Source organism: Aptenodytes patagonicus, chromosome 1 (assembly GCF_965638725.1).
Source record: "Aptenodytes patagonicus chromosome 1, bAptPat1.pri.cur, whole genome shotgun sequence".
NCBI classification, from domain to species: Eukaryota; Metazoa; Chordata; class Aves; order Sphenisciformes; family Spheniscidae; genus Aptenodytes; species Aptenodytes patagonicus.
This window is the reverse complement of record NC_134949.1, coordinates 78,485,524-78,506,226: the sequence shown is the minus strand read 5'-3', so window position 1 is coordinate 78,506,226 and position 20,703 is coordinate 78,485,524. Positions and strand designations below refer to the sequence as shown.

The window sequence follows — 20,703 nt, the reverse complement described above, 5'->3', positions numbered from 1 at the left end:
ACTGGGCATGGCTATAAAAGCAAGAGCATCTCAACTACTCAATAGGTAAAGTGATATCCAAAACTACCCATTTAAGCAAATACTATGCTTTTGAATCACAGTTACGACTGCAGGCATTCCCTAGGCCTTTTATCCTTTCACAGACAGACTCTATGGCCAGAAAAGCAGTCAGCCAAGAGGAGAATTGCTTCACATCTGTCCAGAGCCGTTCTACCACCGAGTCTGCTTAGCACTACAGTAGCTTCTAGTGGGATTCTGATTTCTGTCTTATCCATCCTAATCATTAGAGCCGCTGCAACGAATTTCAAATGGGAATGTATTCATCATATCAATATTCTATAGAATAACAGTGTAATCCAGATGTTGCTTCCAGAGGAATACAGGAGTACTTTATGTACCGTGATAGCTTTTGTGCACTTGTTACATGCTGTAAGAAAATGTTATCTTTCAACGTAGTGCAATACAAGTGGGGAAACAGTGACTCAGGTAAAAGCTCATGTAACGTGATTTTTCTTCCTTTATTCTTACTGGACAATTCTATGGTCTGCGGTATAGCGTGGTCTGTCAGCAGATGTGCTCGAAAGGCCTCTTCAGCCTTCAGCAGTTTCCCCCGCACATCCCTTATTTCTTGTATAGATCACAGTTCTCTCAAAACTTAATTGTGGACTAGCTTCTTAGTGTGCAGACTGAGGCTGAGGCTATTTCTGTAGGCCTGCTCAACTCAGGAAGGCTACTTTCTGCTCTAAAAAGGCCAACTGATACTAGCTTAGGACTGTCTCATTTATTGAAGTACTACACTTGACCAGTCTTTAATAACAGTGTGCACAAAAAGGAGTTCTTAAGGCAACAGAATACATCAAATTTTATCAACACGACCAAAGTAAACTTTGAACTCCTGGGACAAAATCCTAACGGTATTTTGGTATCTAAACATTCCCATTCTTCCCACTAAAAATATTTTTATACGTCAAAATATAGATAGTGCTGGTGAAAAACCAGTAACATTTGTTGACATTCTTAACATAGTGTCATATTTTATCTCATAACAACAAAAAAACCATCTGAAATGTTTTGTTAAATATGTATTTGCTACAGTAGCTGTCAGATACATATGCTGAAAAAAAGGTTCTTTATATGAAATTTTGGTGTTTGAAATAGACCTGACTTCTGTCATTCACACAATTTTCTGTTTTGAACATCTGTGAGCCCGTTGCTACAACTTCATAAAAAGGGAAGGATGTTTAGTCAAGCAGAGCTCTGCAAGACCAAGCAGATCAGTTTCTAGCCTTCATATTTTGGAAAGTGAGTTACTAACATGAACAGATTTAGTTACTGTATTACAGCAACAGCAATATATACCAATGCTAAAGCAACGTATAAAACTGTGGTCTCTTCAAAGAGAGTGGAGTCTCAGTGCTAACTTGACTGGGAACAAGATTTCACGGCAGTCCTGACAGCATTCGGCAAAGTCAAGTAGCTTGCCAGGATGTCCAAACCGGTGTCTTTAGCCGAGTAGAAGAAACCAGGAGTGTAATAGCTTACGCATTTCTGTTCTACTCTCCCAGAATCTTCTTTGTATTATGATTTTAGTTTTGCCAACACCTAATAAAAAAAAAATGTGAATTTAGATGCAGGGAAAGTGGATTCTAGGTTCAGATTCTCTTAGGATAATGACAACTCAGGATCGATACATATAAAAACATGAATATGCAACTATCTTCAAAGATGAGTTGTTAGAACTAAACTAGTGAATTAGTCCAACCTTACGAAAACTGGAATATATGTCAAGTGATAAAACAGGAGGTCACTTTTAAGTGAAATTAGCATCTAAAGAAGTCAGTAGAGAGGCATGCCTCTCACACAAAAGCAAACAAGATAGCATCCCATGATCACGTCTAGACATCCCTTTTGCAACTGCTACAAAAAGATCTGTTTGCAAGACCCAAATCAATGGCTTCACTAAGAGCATTAAAACACTCAAAACTGCCTCAGAGTTGAGAACCCTGAACCTTTCAAAGTTACTCTTGAATTTTAGTATTTACGGCGCTAAGCAGCTGACTTGAACTTTTACAGTATTCAATGCAGATTGTAGGAGGCATTTAAATAGAGATGATCTTAGAATGGTGAAATATATTCAAATCAGAACATTTTGGTTCACTTACAACCATTGTTTGTATAAAATAATTTTTGATGCCTAACAGAATTTTTTCAGGGTCATTTGCTCACAGAAGTTGATGATGGAGAAAAACTGTCCCCCTTAATTTCCACTCCAGCCAGGCTCACGCTGGTTCGTCCCAATACTTGTGAGACTCGTGGTTGGAAGAGCGAAGGCTGTGCAGGCCAATGACAACTGTAATCACGTGAACCGTATCCAAGAGCCAATTTCTGACACAACTCTCTAATATTTTAAGTAACAACTAATAACTAAAAGCTGTAAGTTAAAATAGCTAGAATCCTATAAACACTCTCCCATCTTTGATAAGAATCAGAGGTACAATGAACCTTTAGAGCATAATTCTTTAATGTAGTTTCTTGTGGAGTCTGAGAGGTAAATCACTCAGAAGTTCATCTGTATTTCAAGAAGAAGTTAGACCGTATCAAGCTATATCATAGTCTTGATTTCAATTACAGAACACAATTTCATATACTGATGTAAAATGTTTCTGTATTATAGAAATCTGATTCCTGCTCCAAACTGAACACCATCACATATCCTGAAAAGAAACAAATAATAAACAACATAAGTGATATAGAAGGTACTGATGAAATGAAAATCAATTCGCCCTACCCCTAAACTCCCAGGGTTTTCAATCTTTGGAAAGTTACAATTCAAATTTTAGCTGACAAAAGCTTTTTTAAATAAATGCTTTGCCAATCTGTCATCCATACAGAGTATTTACATTTGCAAAATAAAGCCCATAATTTTCAAATTGCTATTAATTCACATTTCACATGAATGACAAGTAGAAACATAATCCAACTCCTGTACAAAATACAGAGTATCTCACACAGTATTCACAGGCAAGAACAGGCCCCCTGAAGCTTTTCTATTCCATACTATAATATTTGCTTGGTGTAGGATAATTAGTTGCTAACAAATTAATTTGCTCTCCCTTTCTCCTCATCTATAGTTAAACTTGTTTTCATTTTTTAAGCAGAGACATTAAATTCGGTATTTATCCAAGCATTTGTTTTTGGAAGGCTTAAGAAAATCCCAGGAGCTGTTTGAGTGATCATTTCCCCTAAAGAAATAAAACCTCCTACACAGCTACTCGTACATTTCAATAGCTAATCTCAAGTTCAATGAACTTTGAAACCTGAGATACGATGTCTTAAACCAAGAAGTACCGTGAAACCAACATGAATATAGCGAACTAAAAGAAGAGCATCAAGTGCTGAAACATCTCCAGACTGGCATAGAAAAAGCAAAATTTAAAGGCAGCAATTCTCTCTACCAAAACCAGACAGTAGTGCAGTAACCTTTAAAACCAGTTACTATTAAAGAAATTGGTGTAAAAAACAAACCTGTCACCAGACTGTACTCCCATGGGGAAACAGTAGTTAAGTTCTAATCTAGCAATGTTTCCAAGTCGGAGCACTATTCCGGCACCGTAAGACCATCGGATATACTCTGCCAACTTCTGCAGGTGAGCTCTAGGACCATCACCTGAAAGCAAAAGAGCAGGAGAACAAGAATCAAAGTAGACTGTCAAGGTGGTCAAAGGCTAACTGGATTTTCAGAGCTAAAAGACAGACTACTTCAGATCATCCCCTCCCGATTCAAAATTTATTTACTACCCACAACTCCCATAAATGCCAACGAAGTACCTTGGACTCAAATGACAAACTTCTACGATTCTAGTTGGATTGCTGGTTGATCTTCATTTCCCTCCATAGGGTACCTACTTGCGTGAATCTGGAAATAAGTACTAAAGACTTAACTAAAAGTTAAGTCTTAACTAAAAGTCTTTAAAACTAACAGAGACCCACTAAAGTTGATTCATCTGCTTTTCAATTGTGCATAAAGTATCTCTCTCCCATATGGATGCCATCTCTCTTCCATCAAGTGAGGCAGACATCAAATATCACGATATCCCCAAATTGATTGAACTGATACTGAAAAATCATACACTAATACACTGAAGTATATCTTGAAAAAAGTTGGGGATGGAAGAAAAAGAAAAAAAAAATCATCACATCAGCTACCACACCCTCATCTACACTCTAATGCCACCACCCAGAAAACATCAGAATCCCACTAAAACTTCATCTTCCAGTCTCCCTTTAGAACGGTGTAAGACAGCAGGTGTTGATCAATTACCACACTGGTCTGCAAACATCACCTATTCACAGATACTACTGTTACCATCCTAGCTCTCTTTCCTACAAGTTGTGCTAGAATTTATGTAGCAAGCTAAAAAAATTAGTGGCAATCTGTCAAATGTATAAGTTAGTAGCAACAGCTTTTTGACAGGCGCCAAAATACACGCAGTAAACAAACTGCTTCTGAGTAAACAGACACAGAACAGCTCTCCTTTGTGCTTTTATATATATAGAGAGAAGCAGGTTTTGTTATATACAATTATATTGAGTCTTACCATAGTTAAGGTTGCAGAGGTTTCCAGCATTAAGAAAGAAATGTGTTCGGAAAAGGTCTCCAAACCCTCCCCGGCCTGGCCGGAAAGGGAGAGGGGTGTATAGATGTAAGCCTCCAGCCCAGTACGCTTCTCCTCCCAAGTAATCACCTATTTAGGTAAAATGTTGGAAAAAAAGCATTTACTGTGGAATATATTAAAAGAACCAGTTGTTAAAGGTACAAGAACAAATCCTTAAGTTGTTTTACATTGCACTTCTACCCTTTACAATTCTCGCCACTTCCTTCTAGCTCCCTCGAACCTTACCACTAGCAAGTAAAAAAATAAGCACTTGCACAATTCTTTAAACCTTCCAAGTGAATTGCCATTTTTCTTCATTCCCTCACCGGAACAGCCTGAGGCATGCACCTACTTGTGGTTCATCAGAGACTACCTCCTGAACACCTCTGAAATACTTGCCTTAGTTTTAAAAATGGGAAATTGATACAATTAAACAATTAGCTTTAAAATATACCGAATACTGAATCCACTGATAACAGTAAGTCAGCAGCAGAGTAAGGAATAGAACTGAGGAAGCTCCTGGCTCTCAAAACACCTTTGTTGATCAGATTACCTTTCCCCTAAGCTACCTGAACATATGCTGTATCAAACAGAGATTTAACGTGACTATTGCTATAACCATCTTCTGGGAACTTTTTCAGCTTGAAGGTTGCTTACTAATTAAAGTGACATATTGGAAGTATGCAAGTCTGAACACACACTTGGTTGACAAAATTAGCTTATGGCTTAACTAAGAACTACTGGGGTTTATTCCATTGTGAACTAACATATAACGACAGATCAAAGACATAACGCTTCTCAGACTCAAAGCGCAGAATGAGTGCAATTATTTTTAAGCTATACAAAGCTTAAGGACAGAATTCGATTCTTTGTTACACACTAGTATTTACAGTATTGTCAGAGGAGTGGGATTTAAAAGTTTCAGACCTTCGCTCTGGGGTCCAATGCTGTACATACTGAATCCACGCACACTTGTTGGTCCACCAAGGTAAAACCTAATGAATACAGTCAAATTGAATTTAATGCTTCACTTGACGGACATCTTTGAAAATATCTAGCCATACTTCTAACATTGCTTTTCGGAGTCACAGGTAACTTTGTAACAGGTTTAGTAAAGTGTATTTAAAGAAATACAAGAAATTATATCTAAATCCTGATGCATTTGGCAAAAAATTCAAAATAAATGGGAGTATTAAAAATAAAAATCAGTCTTCCATCACCTACAAAGATCAAAACCGAAGGTTCCCCAGCACTGAAGAAGAATCAGAATGCTGTCTGATTCTGTCTGTTGTAATAATTTTGATAGAAATACTGTAGTTAAGATCTATCACACGTGAACTTGACACTTAGTATTTATTGTAAATAAATTTAAGTCTAAATGGTTTCTGCCAGTGATCTTTAAACACAGATGTTAGAGGGCAAAATTGCCTAAAAAGCCAACATAGTTACAATGTGGCTTTACTTCTAAAAATACCTACAGCGTTACCTATGCCTGATACAAAATTTTGCAGATGGTAAATACCATTTTGCAACCATAAATATTGGCAGGCAGAGCTACTACATAGCAAATTATAAATTTATACTACCCCAATATGAAAATCAAAACCAGAAGGCATGGCTTGAGTACTAACATGCAATTAAAGCTAACTAGAAACTTACTTTATTCTCCTCAGAACCAGAACTACAAATGCTTCTCTCTGTACTACAGAGTTTTCTTTATACATTACCTGGGTTGACTGAAAAAAATGAAGAAACATTTTAAAAACTTGCCTATCAGCTATACTGGATGGCTTGTCTCCGATAGGTACTAGCATTCCGCCCCAAAGTGATGCTGAAAAAACCTTTGGAGGGAAAAAGTTGTTTATTAATACATATTACTTCATTTCCCTAAAAATTGTATTAGTAAAATTTCATCGCTCAGTAACAGGCAGAGCTCCCATTAGTCTGACAGAAAGTTACAGATGATCACAGTGTATGCACAGATATCACACCATCAGTAACTGTATTTTCAGCAAACTCTTGATCATTGCTGCCCTCTTTCTTTTACGCAGTACTACATCTTGAGAAAGTCAATACAGCACATTTGAACCAAGTGCTGCTTTCACAATAGTTAAAGGGAACACTCGTCTAGCTCCTATTTTCTTAGGAATTTTCACGTCTGGAAATAAGACAACACTGCTGACATAAATTACTCCTGGCAATTTTAAACCCATAGGAGGCTAAGTCCAGCAAACAGCTATCAAAAATGTACAATTATTACCTGCCTGTGAATTAGCCTTATAATTAAATGAAACCATCTTCTGCAACTCACTATATTGACATCAAATACACATACATCATTACTGCTTATCTATACAGTAATTCTCGGGAGCCAAACCACTATAATAAATACATTTAATCATTTGTCTGATGCCTGTGTACCAAGTAGAAGTATTGCTGCCAGATGGTGGGCTCTATTGTCAATACCTAGGCTAAAGATGCTGGATAATTTCTCTAATTTTACAGCACACTCCTGCTGCCTTCTGCCCTGAGAGTCCCCAGATGCTTCCCCTGCCATTATCAGATGCAAACTCATCAGGCAGTATATGCGTATCTGGTTACACAACACACGGCATATGCAAAAGCCAGCTGCACGCAAGTCTACACTCATGAACAACGGATGACATAAAATTATGTACCCCACATGATGAGATATGCTTCACTTTCACAATGTAGGCGTATCAGCAGTCATGGGAAAGAGCAAAGTCCTCTTTGCGTAGCCATGAAGCCATTAAATTACTTCATAGGAGAATACGCTGTCTTTCTCAACTGAAGGTCAGCAAATAAATGCCAGATGACTAGAAGTGCACTCATCAGGCAATGCCTTTTCTTCCACTACATGGAAGGTGCAAATATAATGATGTAATAAGAAAGTGGTATAGCAAATAGCCTTAAAATGCCCTTCTGTGTTGGCCTCATTGGTTTAACTCAAGAACTTCATTGCACCAAGTCACCTCAGAACAAAAGCATGAAACAGCAGACCAACAGATCCTTACAGCATCAGTTCATTACTATCTGCACTGCGACAGCAGCTTAGAGTTTTTCAGTTGTACTGTTGGCATAATGCTAACATCCTTCCAGTCTCCTAGAATTTTTTCATTATTCCAGTGCTTCTTAAAAAGCTTTCAAGATGCAGAGATCTTCTCAACGCTTTTTTGTTTTGGTTTGGGTTTTTTAGTATGTTGGGATGCAAATTATTGTAACCTCTGATTTTGAAATCTTCATAATGGAAGTTGCTGTTTAATTCCCCATTCAGCTGTGAGACAAGAACTTACTGCACTATCTCCATGGGATAAAGAACTTCTTTCTAAATACAGACAGAAATATTTCTAGTATATAGTTAAATTCTTATTCCACTAAGCAGAAAAACACCTATTTCCACCTTATACTAGCTCTGTGCTGTTAAAGATGCCTGAAACTTAAGACCTCTATGTTCTCATAAGAAGCTGGAGTGCATTAAACATGAACTTGGAGTGGAGTTACCCAGTGTCATTTCCTCTCAAGGAAATCTGGTTGGTATACACAAGAACTGCTTTGCCAACCAAACCAAGACTTCCAAGAGATGATGATACAGGAATTTGCTTCAAAACAGCACAGTGTCTCCAAACCAAAGTGCTAATGTAGACACCACACCATAAAATCTGTGACGTGCTCTGCCTACAGGGTGGCAGATGAGGGATCTCATATAAACTTCTCATGCTACCATGTGTCTGTCTTATTGGAACTTAAATCATTCATTGTGCACAAATATGAAGTTCAAAATGTTGTAGTGCAAGCTTAGTGTTGTAGTGAAATGAGCCTTTCCATTCCTGCCCAATAATTTTATGCAGAAGAAATAATTACATGCTATGATACCAAAATTAGTCATACATTCATAATTTACAATGACAAGAGAAAACTAGACCAAGATTAGTCAGAATATTCATAACCAGGTGAAAAAGACAGAACAAAGGCTGTAATAAGTTTCTGAAAAATCACTCTTAAGAAAGATCACAAAAAACAGACATGCCCAACATTACTTCTGAAAGGAAAAGAGTTCGTATGGTTAACTGTCAAACAAGTCGTTCTTTCCAAAATGCCCACTTCTCAAGTGACTGTGCACAGCAGGAACGTCAGGTTAAAAATAAAGAGTATTTCACTTTCAAAAAACCATATCAAGATATCCACACCATCCATCTTTCACTTCCATGATCTTTTTCTAATCCATGGTGAAAAATCATCATAAGACATAGATTCAATAACCTCATTTGTTAACTCAGATGAATTACTAAATTATCTGTAAAAAAATTACCGAATCCCAGATGAGTTGTTTATTCAACTGAAATTCAAAATCCTCTTTGAGAAAGCTCACGTCTCCACCCGTATAGCCAGCCAACTCCTGCAAAGACATAAGTTCATGAAAGTTGTAACGGATTTTACATGTTTCTTCCCCCTAAAAGTTCATCATGTCTGCATCAGCATAAGCAGTGTTTTCTGTACGAGAAATACAGATACACTGGTATGGAGAGACAACTGAGTTTTGGACCAATGAAAAAACATGCATGACCCTCAGAACAGTGAGCTGCAATTTTCTCCTCCAAATATTAAACCAAGGTATTGCTTTCTAAGCCATTTTGTAAATGACGGCAAAATAGAATGGAGCTGGAAAATTCAGCACCTGAAATCAAAACTCTTACTGTATTTACCTAAACCTGAGAAGATGTCATATGTACTAAAGCAGGGCTGAAGAACCAGACAGCCAGTTGCATTACACCAGTGCTAGTTGAAAATAACAAGCGAAGTGACTGAATCAGTGTTAGAGGCAACATCTAACATATGATACATTAACTAAACCCTGAATTATAACCACCTTTCTCACTCAGAAACAGAACAGTTCACTGTTGCTTACAGGAACACTAGCACTTTTAGTTCCAGTGACATTTCAAAGCAATCTGCTTCTAAACCATTGCAGAAATTAATGCTTCTGAAGTATTAACCCATACAGCAGAAAAGCCAGCTTTTCTAATAGCTCTGAAAGTAACAAGAGTGAAAACCATTTTATGTACCAAAATGATACATGCGTACGCCTTTGAGAGTTATTCTTACCCAGTCTTTAATTTTTAATTCTAAGACAAACTTTGTAAGTAGCAACAGGACCACAGACTGGTAATCATACATCACAGTGTTAGAAAACAAGGCCTAATACCTACTGTAAAGTGTAGAGTAAATACTGTCAGGGATAACATATCTCAGCTAATAAATAATGTAATGCTAATGGCGAGATAAAATGGCTGTGCTGTTTGACCAGTGGTATACAAATGAAAATTTCATTGTTTTAAAAGGCACACACTGTAAATATAGAAAGTAAATACTGACTATCACTGTCTCCTAGTCAATTTAGGATTAATTTCTAACTTTAGACATTTTTAACATGAACATCAATTAGATAAATTAAGACTTACTCAAACACACTTACAGATAAAATCCAGTAATAGTATAAGTGATTTAATACTACCTGATTAATTTTTAGCAAAGCACCTCGTCTTGGCAAGATTGAAGAGTTCCGGGAATCAATTACCATAGCATGCTGAAAAGAATCAAACAATTATTTTTAGGTTCTCTTATCTGTTGAATACCACAGAGTGACACTATTATTTTCCTTCAAAAACTGTGCACACAGTGGAAGACAGCCACAGCTCCAGCTAAGGCTAGTGTAGCTCCATGGATTTGGGAACAATGAACCTACAGACTAACTTAGTTCTGACTTTAGAAGCCACATCAAATATATATATATATATATTTATACCTTTTGGCCACGGTAGACACCAGAAATATAGCAGCAACAATGCCCCAGTGTAAATCACCAATTTTGTGACAGTAACCTGCAAATAGTTTATCTCCTACAATTTGTAAGCTACAAGTTAAAGGTGACAAGTGACTAAAAACTGGTATGGGAAAGAATATTTATAAAGGGCACAGCAACTGCAGGATGAGGAAATTTACTGATCCTGTCTTGTACAAAACAAGACAATTCTGCAAAAAGAGATGGCAGATGACACGGAGGGAGGCCCTGCAGAAAGAACAAGCCAGCCTAAGCAACAGTCAAAATGCAACAGTCAATTATGAAAATGTTTTCTATTTGGACCTCCTGGATGACTCTGTGTGAATGACCAAACACAGCAAAAGACATTTGAAGTAAAACACACTACCTACGAAGGCAAAAAGCTCCTTTGGTATCATTCGTAAGAATTAAATGACTCAAAATAATGTGTTTTAAAAAATTATTAGGAAAAAGCCTTACAGAGAGAGAAGATTTAAGAGAGTGTCCACTTTCTTCTCGAACGGAAAAGGATGCTGTTCTAGCAAGGCAGCCAAGCTCTCTCCACACACCCTCCCACTTCAGCGTGTGATTAGTCCTCCAGATTGGAAACTACAAATAAAGAATTGAGCGAGACATGAAAAAATTTTTGCTACAAAATTAAAATAAACATTTCACTGAAAAATCTTTCTCTTTAAAGTTTATTTATACATGAGTCTATGCTTTTTCTTTCCAAACTTCTTGGACCAGAGATAAACCCTTTTTCATTTTAGAGTAATGCTAACCCTGCTCCAGCCAAGACAGTTTCTCCAAGTAGGTGCACATTACTTAATCCATCCCAAATGAAAAATATCTCGAATAGAGCTGATACAGCGAGCTAGGCAACCCGCTGCCTCTCTGAAATGATACTTTAAACATTAAAAATTTGGAGAAAAACACATTGGTATTTTTATATGGCCTAAATAAGATTGACTTCTAACAAAAAGACTACGGTGTATCACCTCTGTCATTTTAAAATTGTTGACCTCTTTCAAATAATGACAAGTTAGCCCTGTGCACAAATGTTTCAATCATTAAAAAAGTAAACCAAATATTTGCGAAAGCCAGCTGTGACCTGAATTAAATGTAAATGAAGCATGTGTTCTACAAATGCTTGTGCTATACTTACATTAAATTCTGTTGATATTCCTCTATCAGTTTCACGAAGAGAGCTCCAAGGGAACTGTCCAGTTACTTTATACAGGTTAACTGAAAAACTGAAACACAACATTACTGGTAGGTTTGAAAGTGAAACTATTTAAGTAGGTGGAGTTTTAAATTATCACAAAAAGTTAAGAAACTTATTAACAGATTCTCAGCAAAGAAATAAATTTAATTATTACTCAATGAAAGATCTTATTAATTGTTTTATATTCCTTCACTGAAAAAAGAAGTACTCAAAAATGCATCCCCTACTTTCTTTCAAAGTTTCCAGGCTGTGGTTTGAAGAATGACAGGCCGTATGAAGTTTCCTTTGTTCCGTAGGAGAACTGGAAGGTTACCTTTTCTGCACGTCCAAAGAGATTTGGGAACTTGAGCCCAAGTACCTACAGAAAATAAAAAAAAAAAACCCAACATTTCATATAGTTTGCTGTCTTGCATCTTAATCGTGAGAAGACAAGCATATCTACCATGAGAATGAGAAACGAAGACACTAAAAATAGTTGTAACTGAACGTGTTTTTCTTTTAAGTTAGGTTTCTCTTTGCACTGGCAGCAAAAGCCATCACAATAGCACAAGTTATAGTTAATCATCCAATTTTTATTGCTGTCCAGTAGCTGCTGACTTGATCTGCATTCTCACTGTATCATCAGTACTGCTATTATTTTAAGCAAAATCTCCCAGCCGGTCTCAAAGCCCAGGAGAATAAGTCTTTGGCATAATAAGCAGCTGCTCTGCAACTGCAGACTTTCCAGCTGATCATCAGGAAAACTACTTGTCAGGTAGGGTTCATGAGAACCACAGCAATAAGCCAACGGAAAATTATCGATAGAGTCACTCCCCTGTATTTTTGAGTAACAAGATGTTTTTGCAATCAGTCCTGACAGCAGTACAACATACCATTACAATTCTACAGAAACTAGTTAAACACTTCAGCCTGTTCTGACACAAATTCCTTGGATCCCTTTGGCAGCTCTTGGCCCTTTGGCAGAAAGGATGGAGCAAGTTTTCTCCAAGCACAGACACTACCAGGACTGTTCTATTGTTGTGCTTTCTATTTTAAAAGAATGTAAAAAAAGCTACCAAATCCTGATTGCCTTTGTCTTAACAGCTATTGGAAGCAAATCAGTCACCTGAACTTTGTGATGGTGGCTACTATGCCGTTATCCAACTAACCAGAAACCACTAATCCAAAGGGCTATCGGTATGAAATACTAGATCTATAAGCTTCAGATGAATTTAAGGGATTAGAATAAATGTCAAATCTATTTAACTCTTAAGGAAACAATCTCTGCTGCCAATACCAGTGTATACGAGTCATGCTTTTACATCATTCAAATGTTTTACTTCTCTGTAACAAATTAAAATCAAATAGAGGGGGAAGCTGAATACAAAAAGAGAAACCATAGTAGCTTTCAGACTGTTTTCAAATGTACTGGAACCAACAGGTAGGATTCCCCACTGGCTTCATTCAGGCCGCAACACCCTGGACGTTGCTCTCGGCAGCGGAGCTGCATAAGCAGCTCTCAACTCACTGAGTTGCTATTCTCCCTGCACTTGCAAAACATGATCACCTGAGTCATGCAGTATCTTAACCAGGTTAAAAATACCCCCAAGAAGAAAAGATGAGTCCCTTGATCTGGCTTATCCACCAGCCCCAGGCACAGCTGCACTGTGCACATGAGAAGGCAGAATGGGTGCAGGAACGAGCACCTGAAAGCACGATCTACTTACACCAGCACTTCTGTTAAAAGGACATTAACAGAACAACAGTACAGTTGTTACTTTTTCTGTCAATTGGTAAACATTTTTCACACAACATTTTAATCTGATGCATCCTTAATTCAATCAAATGGAAACAAGTTCCACGGTTTGTACGGTTCTGGAAAACCTTGCATTTTGCAGCCCAGAATAACTGGTAGTGGGCTAAAATAGTGGAAACCAAGAACAATTTCTAAGTCAAACATAAAGCATTTTGACTGAGAAGAAAAACACTTTAAACACATCTCGTAGAAACTAAATGCCAAACTCCTTACTAATCTCTCCAGTAGATAAAGCATCTTAAATATTACCAAGAAATAATGTAAGTCATTTTAAGAATTAAAAAATTAACATACTGAGTTGGAAGCTACAGCATTCTTCCCTACCTCAAAACAGGCTTTTGCCGAATGAAAGCCTGACTAATACAAAGACTCTTTAGAGACGAAGGTCTGGCAAAGCCTTAGTAAAGCTGGATCAAGAAAATAATTTGGCTTGGATCAAGTCCTCACTTATTTAATCACCAAATTCCTTGCTAGGTTTGAAACATGAAAGTAAGAGGAATATCAAAAGGAATTAATAATTATTTGAAATAATCCCTACCATACTGCCTTCATTGTTGCCAACCATAGTATTATAGCTTCCAGTTAGTCTTCTCAATTCTGTTACCTCAAAGGTTACATCTAAACCATTTGGAAGGGCATCATCTCCTACATAAACAAACAAACAAATGTATGTTGTCTCTAAAGAGCTATTTAAAAAAAATGCAGACAGAAGATGACGAATTATTTGAAAACCGGTTGAATTAAATGATAATAAAAGTCCACATTACAAAGAAAAACGGCTTGAGAAAAAGATGTCGCTTGGATATGAGTGCAGAATTTGGTTCAGTCATAGCATGACCAGCTTCAATCACCAACATGTTAGTTTAATTATGAAATAGTAACATTTTTTTGTTACCTACCCACCAAAACCAAAGATGTACACAAATTCTTACATTAGAATAAACAGAAATTAAAGTGGTCCAGACATGGCAAGAAGAACGCCGTCACTAGGGCAGAGCTCCCAGCACTCTGTGGGCAAGTGCTGAACAACAGAAACCGCCCAGTTCCCTCAGGGCTCTGGCTACGGCAGCTGTTCCAACACACAGCTGTCGAGGGTACCTAATTCTGCTTGAAGCAAATGGGACAGCATCCCATTGCCAGCAACCTGTGGGACTGCGCTGCGTTTCCTTCTCAATAACACAACTTTCCTCTGCTGAAGAGAACAGCAATGGGTTTGAAAAGCAACCATGAGCCCAGGAATGCCAACCGAGCCTTACTGTGAAACATGCATACGTTCAGCTGCCCCATATATACCATAAGCCAATTTTTAATCACAAGCACTGGTACAATTGCTGGTATTTCCTTAAGCACCAAGGATGTGCTGATATAACGTCAGTTATGTGATATGTAATACATGGAAGCGCAGGAAACATTTTCAAGCTTTTCCTCAAGTGTTCCTTTGAAACTTTGGATTAAGGGTTGTGTACTGTAATTATTTTAGTGCTGGAAATTCACTCATTTTTGCATATATACAAGTAATATTTATAGACACATACACATATATACAGACAGCATAAGGATAATGGATGTAGACACATACATTCATATATATAGCACACCTACAGGTACATCTAAAATATATAAAGGTATATGAGAGAGTAAGTTATATACACAAAAAATGTCCAACCTGTTACACAGGGAAATGTACATTATAGGTATGTATGTGTCTATGTGTGTATGAGGAAAAAGGCAAGGATTAATGAGGCAATACATACCTTGACAGGTATCAATCAGAACCTCTACCTGTCTAAAGATTCCTAGACGAAGCAACTTTTCACGAGCTTCATGCGATTTTCTCATCACCTGCAGGATAAGTAGCTCAGTCTTTTCAGGTTATCAAAAAATAACTATGATAAAATAGTTAAAATGCAGCTAAGTCACACAATATTAACAGATTTTGTATACAAAGACACATATATGTGCCTTCAAAACAGATCACAACTACTTTAACACTTGAATCTGTAAAGAAATAAATTCAATCCAAAGCATCTGGCTCAATTCCTACCTTCTGTTAGTTTGCATCCTAATTGTTGTAATACTTAAACCTATTATTTGAATAGGCTTCAGTACTTAAAACTTATACACCTATTTACAGGACCCATGCTTTTCGCAAAAAACCCAAACACCCCAATCTGTTTAAATTTAGACCAATTTACAGGTCTAACTGCCAGGTGTACTCCAGAAGGAATCACCACCTAAAAGGGCAAGGACATACAGCCTAACTCACACTTTGATCCATTGTGGAGACTGGCATCAGTAATCTGTGCTGAGATCCAATAATTTATCTTAAGCAAATTAACTGAAAGTGTCACCTGCACGGTTAGCAATTCTCAAATGGGAAGAGTGAAGCTGAAAAAATAGCTGAGAGTACCGCTTGCCATCTCACAACGTCTTTGAGCTGAATACATCAGAAAATACAGTATCTGCCAGTATTTCATATTTAAGTCTGGCTTCCATATCACAAGATCAGAATCATCACAAAACTTGACAAAGTTGCCCCATGTCTGAAGGGAGTAGTCCAAAGCAGGAAAAAGAGAAAATCGTAACCTGAATTCTTAAACAGTAGGTCTGATATTCACTACGGTACTTACATCAATAAGATTTTTCGCCTTGAAAACATCAGAGATTTCATACATGATAATGTCATCTTTGGTCCTTCCAAGTCCATCGAAGTGCACATGCTGAACCACCACCTAAACAGAACAGATGTTTAAACACAAATACTGAATTTGCATCTAATAACGAGTATCAAAATCACCAATGCAGAAAAAAATATTGTTGTCCCAGTGAAAAATCCGGAAGATTTCTAGGCTAATTGCTGCTAACCGACATTATCAGAAATCCGTGCTATCTACAATTCTGGAAAGTTGTTCGCTTAACATGAAAATTAAAGAAAAAAAGAACTCTAATACCAAAGCTAATACTGGTTGTAGCAGAAGAGACAGAAACAGACCATAGCTGCTTGGATTTTAGTCATAAGTGCGTATGGACAAATAAGTCACTGCAGAAATCACACTGATATCTTAACACATGTAAGACAAAACATGTAGTTAGTCGTATTCAGCTATTTCTTCTATCAGCTACACATAAGCAAAGAGTTAAAAGAAAAAACAAACCAACCTACAAGCCATAAATATTTAAACTCTAACTATTAAAATTATTACTGCCACTGGAGCATTGTAGTTTGTCCTTGACTAGTGTAAGCACCACGTAGCAACAACTAAAACATCGGTGTGTTATCAACATTATTATCCTAAATCCAAAACACAGCACTGTACCAGCTACTAGGAAGAAAATTAACTCTATCCCAGCCGAAACTAGGACAAGTTTAAAATGCATATTAAGATCACTAGCATTATGAGGTTTTATATTTTCTTAAAATCATTCATCTTGTTATATAATCATCTGAGATAAATTTATCTTAAAAATCACAGCAGGCTCCAGGTTAGCTGGTACAAATGGACTGCATTGATTGCATTCCCATTATTTTTCCAACTTTTTCAGTGTATTATAATTTTAGGGGTAAGTGTCAAAAAAAAAAAATCTGCAAACATTTCATGTATTCACACATAATAAAATTGCAGACTAAGAGCAACCTAGCATTACTGCAAACTGCTTAAAAAAACCCTATAAGAATATATACATATTGAACTAAATAAAACACAAATGTTATTACCAAGCTTCTAGCGAGGATGTCTCTGAAAAGCATAAGGAAAAGGAAAATTTTAATAAAAACTAAGATAATGCATGATACCTCACCCCTCTAGCATGGCTAAACATATTATGGGCCAAGACAGACATGCTCTTACATGTGAAATATTAAAAAAAAAAGTTACCATCCTCTGCTGCAGTTAGTAATTCACATGGTGGCACTTCACCCTAACCTGGCTAATGCTGCACTCCAGCAGATTAAGGACGGTTGCTTGGTTTGCTCCTAGGCAGTGTTGCAGAAGCAGTCATCTCTTATGAGAGAGAGGGGACAGTAGCATCTGCAAACAGGTCTATTAGCTCAAAGCTGAATTTTAATAACAACTCCTGTGGTAGGGAAAAAAAGAACCGGAACCAGACAACATCAGATTAAATTCACAGCACTAAATTTAATTATTTCACATCTCAAACCATAGTTTAGAAAGTTCCCTTACGAAAAACAAGCAAGCAAGGGTGCCAAGACATTTCTCTGAAGAAAAAAATCAGGATGTTGTTCAGGTACTTACATCTTTGTTTTCAAGAATTTCCTGCTTGGCCTCAGGTTCAACTTCAACCAGTTCAGCTTCCTCTCCCAAGGCACCAAAGTCTGGCCCACCCATTGGAAGAGGCTCCAAACTCTGAAAGCATAAAAGAAAACTGCGTTTAATATGGTATGGGGATTTGTGATTATGCCTTTTGCAAAGGAAAAAAAATATGGTTCTTGACACTGTGCTCATCAGATCCTAAGGGGAAAAAAAACAAAAGAGAACAACTTAAATGAGGGGAATTACCAGCACACTTGTTACCTACCTGCTTGCTAAAATTTTTAATGCAAGCTGAATAGCTTCCATGTTGAATGATTTCTCAAAAATACTCCGCACTCTTCCAAAAATAGCCTTATTTTTAAGGCATGCTTCCTATGTTAAACATGAATTCTACCTTCTTATAAAAAAAAAAAAAGTCTAAACAATCAGGGTGTCACTACTTAGTTTGGGTTTTTGGGAGAGAGAGGAGTATGAATGTTGAACTATTCAAAGAAACCAACAGGTGTTTTCAGCATGTTACTTTGCATACATTTATATGCTTTTAGATTTTAATATTTCTTTTAAAAGTATCCTTCCAAGTAATGCTCAAGAACCTCAGGCCCTATCCATGAGAGGTGAACATATTAATCAAAATGGTTTCCAGCACAGCATGGCTTTATTTACTATACCTGAAAGAGTCCTAAAATAAGACGTATCAGAAGATAAAGGATTCAAAGAGTGAATAGAGGGTTACCTGCAAAAGCAGAGGTCAGGATTGAATAACTCAGTAAATCTACTTTTAGTCCTAAGACGCTAATACAGTACTTGCTGCGTTATTTAAGGACAACTGTTTTGCTGGAATAGTAAGTTGCTGTTACACATCAGAATCAAGTTAAATGAACACAGAATCCTCTCTCACTCCCAGTAATTCTCAGGCAAACAGGAAACACTCTGCATCCACAAAACACTGTGTATTGGTTCATACTACAGATGGATATAAAACCAAGAATACAAGGAAAAAAATTTGAAACGGAAATTAAATTAGTCATGGTAATTAGACACTCTGGAGCCTTAACAGTCCCCTGCAGCAATATATTCCTCAGTCTAATTAAACACTATGTAAAAGCCTGCTGGTTTTCAACAGGCTCACAGGAAAGAGGTATTCCACCTGGGATCTTGAGGTATCATCCAAACCATTCTTAGCCCCCAAATTCACTCGTTAATCATACCTGAATTACCTACATCAGTTTTAAACACGCCTACGCAGGGGTGCCCATCCCGAGAAATGCTTCTCTAATGAAGCCTTGAGGCATGGAGAATTCAATGCCTTCCTAAAGTATTTCAGAGCCTATGCATCCTTATTCTTTGAAATTCCTTTCTGATGCCTAAGCCACACTTTTTCCGCCGCCATCATAACCACTACTTTTTGTCCTACCACAACAAACGCTTAAATCTTTACCTTCCTTTTTTAAGCAACGGTGTACGGATGTGGAGACTTACGCTTCTGTTCATGAGGACCTCCAAGCGCTTCAGGCGCCCAAGACACAACAGGTCTCATTAAGCGACACTGCTGTTGACCGAGGAAGTGCAAACCTACAACCTCCACTTCTCACCGCGAGCGCTGCAGTTGCGGGGCAGTTCCTCTTTGCTTCGCCGTTTGGTTTGGGGTTTTTTTTCCTCGCCGTTTGTTTTTTTCTGTTTTCATTCACGCAGTCTGGCTCTTGCCAGCCCCCCGCGGCAAGGTCAACCCCGACCGCCGCCAGGGAGGAAGGAAAGGCCCGGGAAGGGAAGGCAAGGCGCCTCCGAGCACCGGGACGGCGGCAGCGGAGCCCGGCCGGGCCGGGCGGGGCCAGGCCCCTTCCCCTACCTCTCCGCCTGCCACCAGCCGAGCCCCGCGCACGGCCCTGGCAGAACGGAGATTGCCGGCCCGGCTGTCCCCGGCGGCGCTGGGCGCGGATCCCCGGGGTACCGCCGCCCGGGCCTGCGCGGAGCCCCTCAGGCAAGGCGGGGCACGGCACGGCACGGCGGCCCGATCCTGATCCCGGTCCCAGCCCCGGCGAGCCGCGCTGTACTCGGCGGAGGAGCGCGGCCACACTTTCCCCTCGGCGACCTTCGGGCCAGGCCCGGGGCGGGGGCGAACGCCGGCCGCGGCCGCCGAGACCGCCCTCCGGCGGGCCCCTCCCCGCTGCCCCGCGGCGCGGCGCTTACCCGTGCGTGCACGGTGCCCATGGCGGCAAGGGGCGGCGGCGGCCGGGGGCAGCGGGGCCGTGCGAGCTGGGGGCCGCTGGAGCTCAAGGCCGCAGCACGGGGGCGGCCATGACAGGCAGCCCCGCCTCGGCTCCCACTGGCCGGAGGAGCGGGAAGAGGCGGGGCGAAGCTTGCGCTCCCCGGATGCTTCGTCAGCCCGGAAGAAGGGAGCAGGGCTTTTTGGGGAAGAAGTTACTGCCTTAAAAAAAAAAAACATTTTTCACATGTATCCCCTTACAGCAGCACTCTAAAGCCTAGACACTGCTGCCCGTTGGAGGTAGGTGATCAAAACTAGGCGCCTCCCACCCAAGTTTGACGGGCAACAAGAAACGGATTGACGTTGCAGGACTGGAGCCCATGAAATCAGATTGGTCATCTTAAACTGACATCGAAACTTAATGTTTTAATAGTTATTTAGCAGTAGTACCTGTACTGTGCTAAATTACTGAGTTTTAACTAAGAAAGGAGACAATGTTTGTTTTCTTCCTCCAGACCCAGGTAACAACTTTCTCTGGTTTTGAATTGTTTCTGTTTAAATACAGAAAGTTACTTGTAAACTAATGGATTGCAAAGAAAGTAGGTTTTAAAATAAGGTGACTTTCAGGTCCAGCTGGAGCACGAACAAGCATCTCTCAAGCTTCAGATTAATAACCTCGGTTCCTACTCTTAAAAAAGACACCTCGCAACCATTA

At 38.8% G+C, this 20,703-nt stretch overlaps 1 protein-coding gene across 1 annotated transcript; it reads right to left on the bottom strand.

Annotated features, from left to right (window-relative positions):
• Positions 1 to 2,503: 2,503 nt before the first annotated feature.
• On the bottom strand, positions 2,504 to 20,085 carry SAMM50 (SAMM50 sorting and assembly machinery component). Its single transcript, XM_076343973.1, has 15 exons — positions 19,973 to 20,085; positions 17,768 to 17,878; positions 16,145 to 16,246; positions 15,269 to 15,356; positions 14,053 to 14,159; positions 11,947 to 12,077; positions 11,660 to 11,747; positions 10,975 to 11,103; positions 10,189 to 10,260; positions 8,986 to 9,072; positions 6,426 to 6,496; positions 5,583 to 5,650; positions 4,599 to 4,745; positions 3,526 to 3,667; positions 2,504 to 2,714 (listed from the first exon to the last, which is right to left on the bottom strand). Exons 1-15 carry the CDS (start codon positions 19,991 to 19,993, stop codon positions 2,669 to 2,671), a joined length of 1,410 nt encoding a protein of 469 aa, XP_076200088.1. The 5' UTR covers positions 19,994 to 20,085; the 3' UTR covers positions 2,504 to 2,668.
• Positions 20,086 to 20,703: the final 618 nt, after the last annotated feature.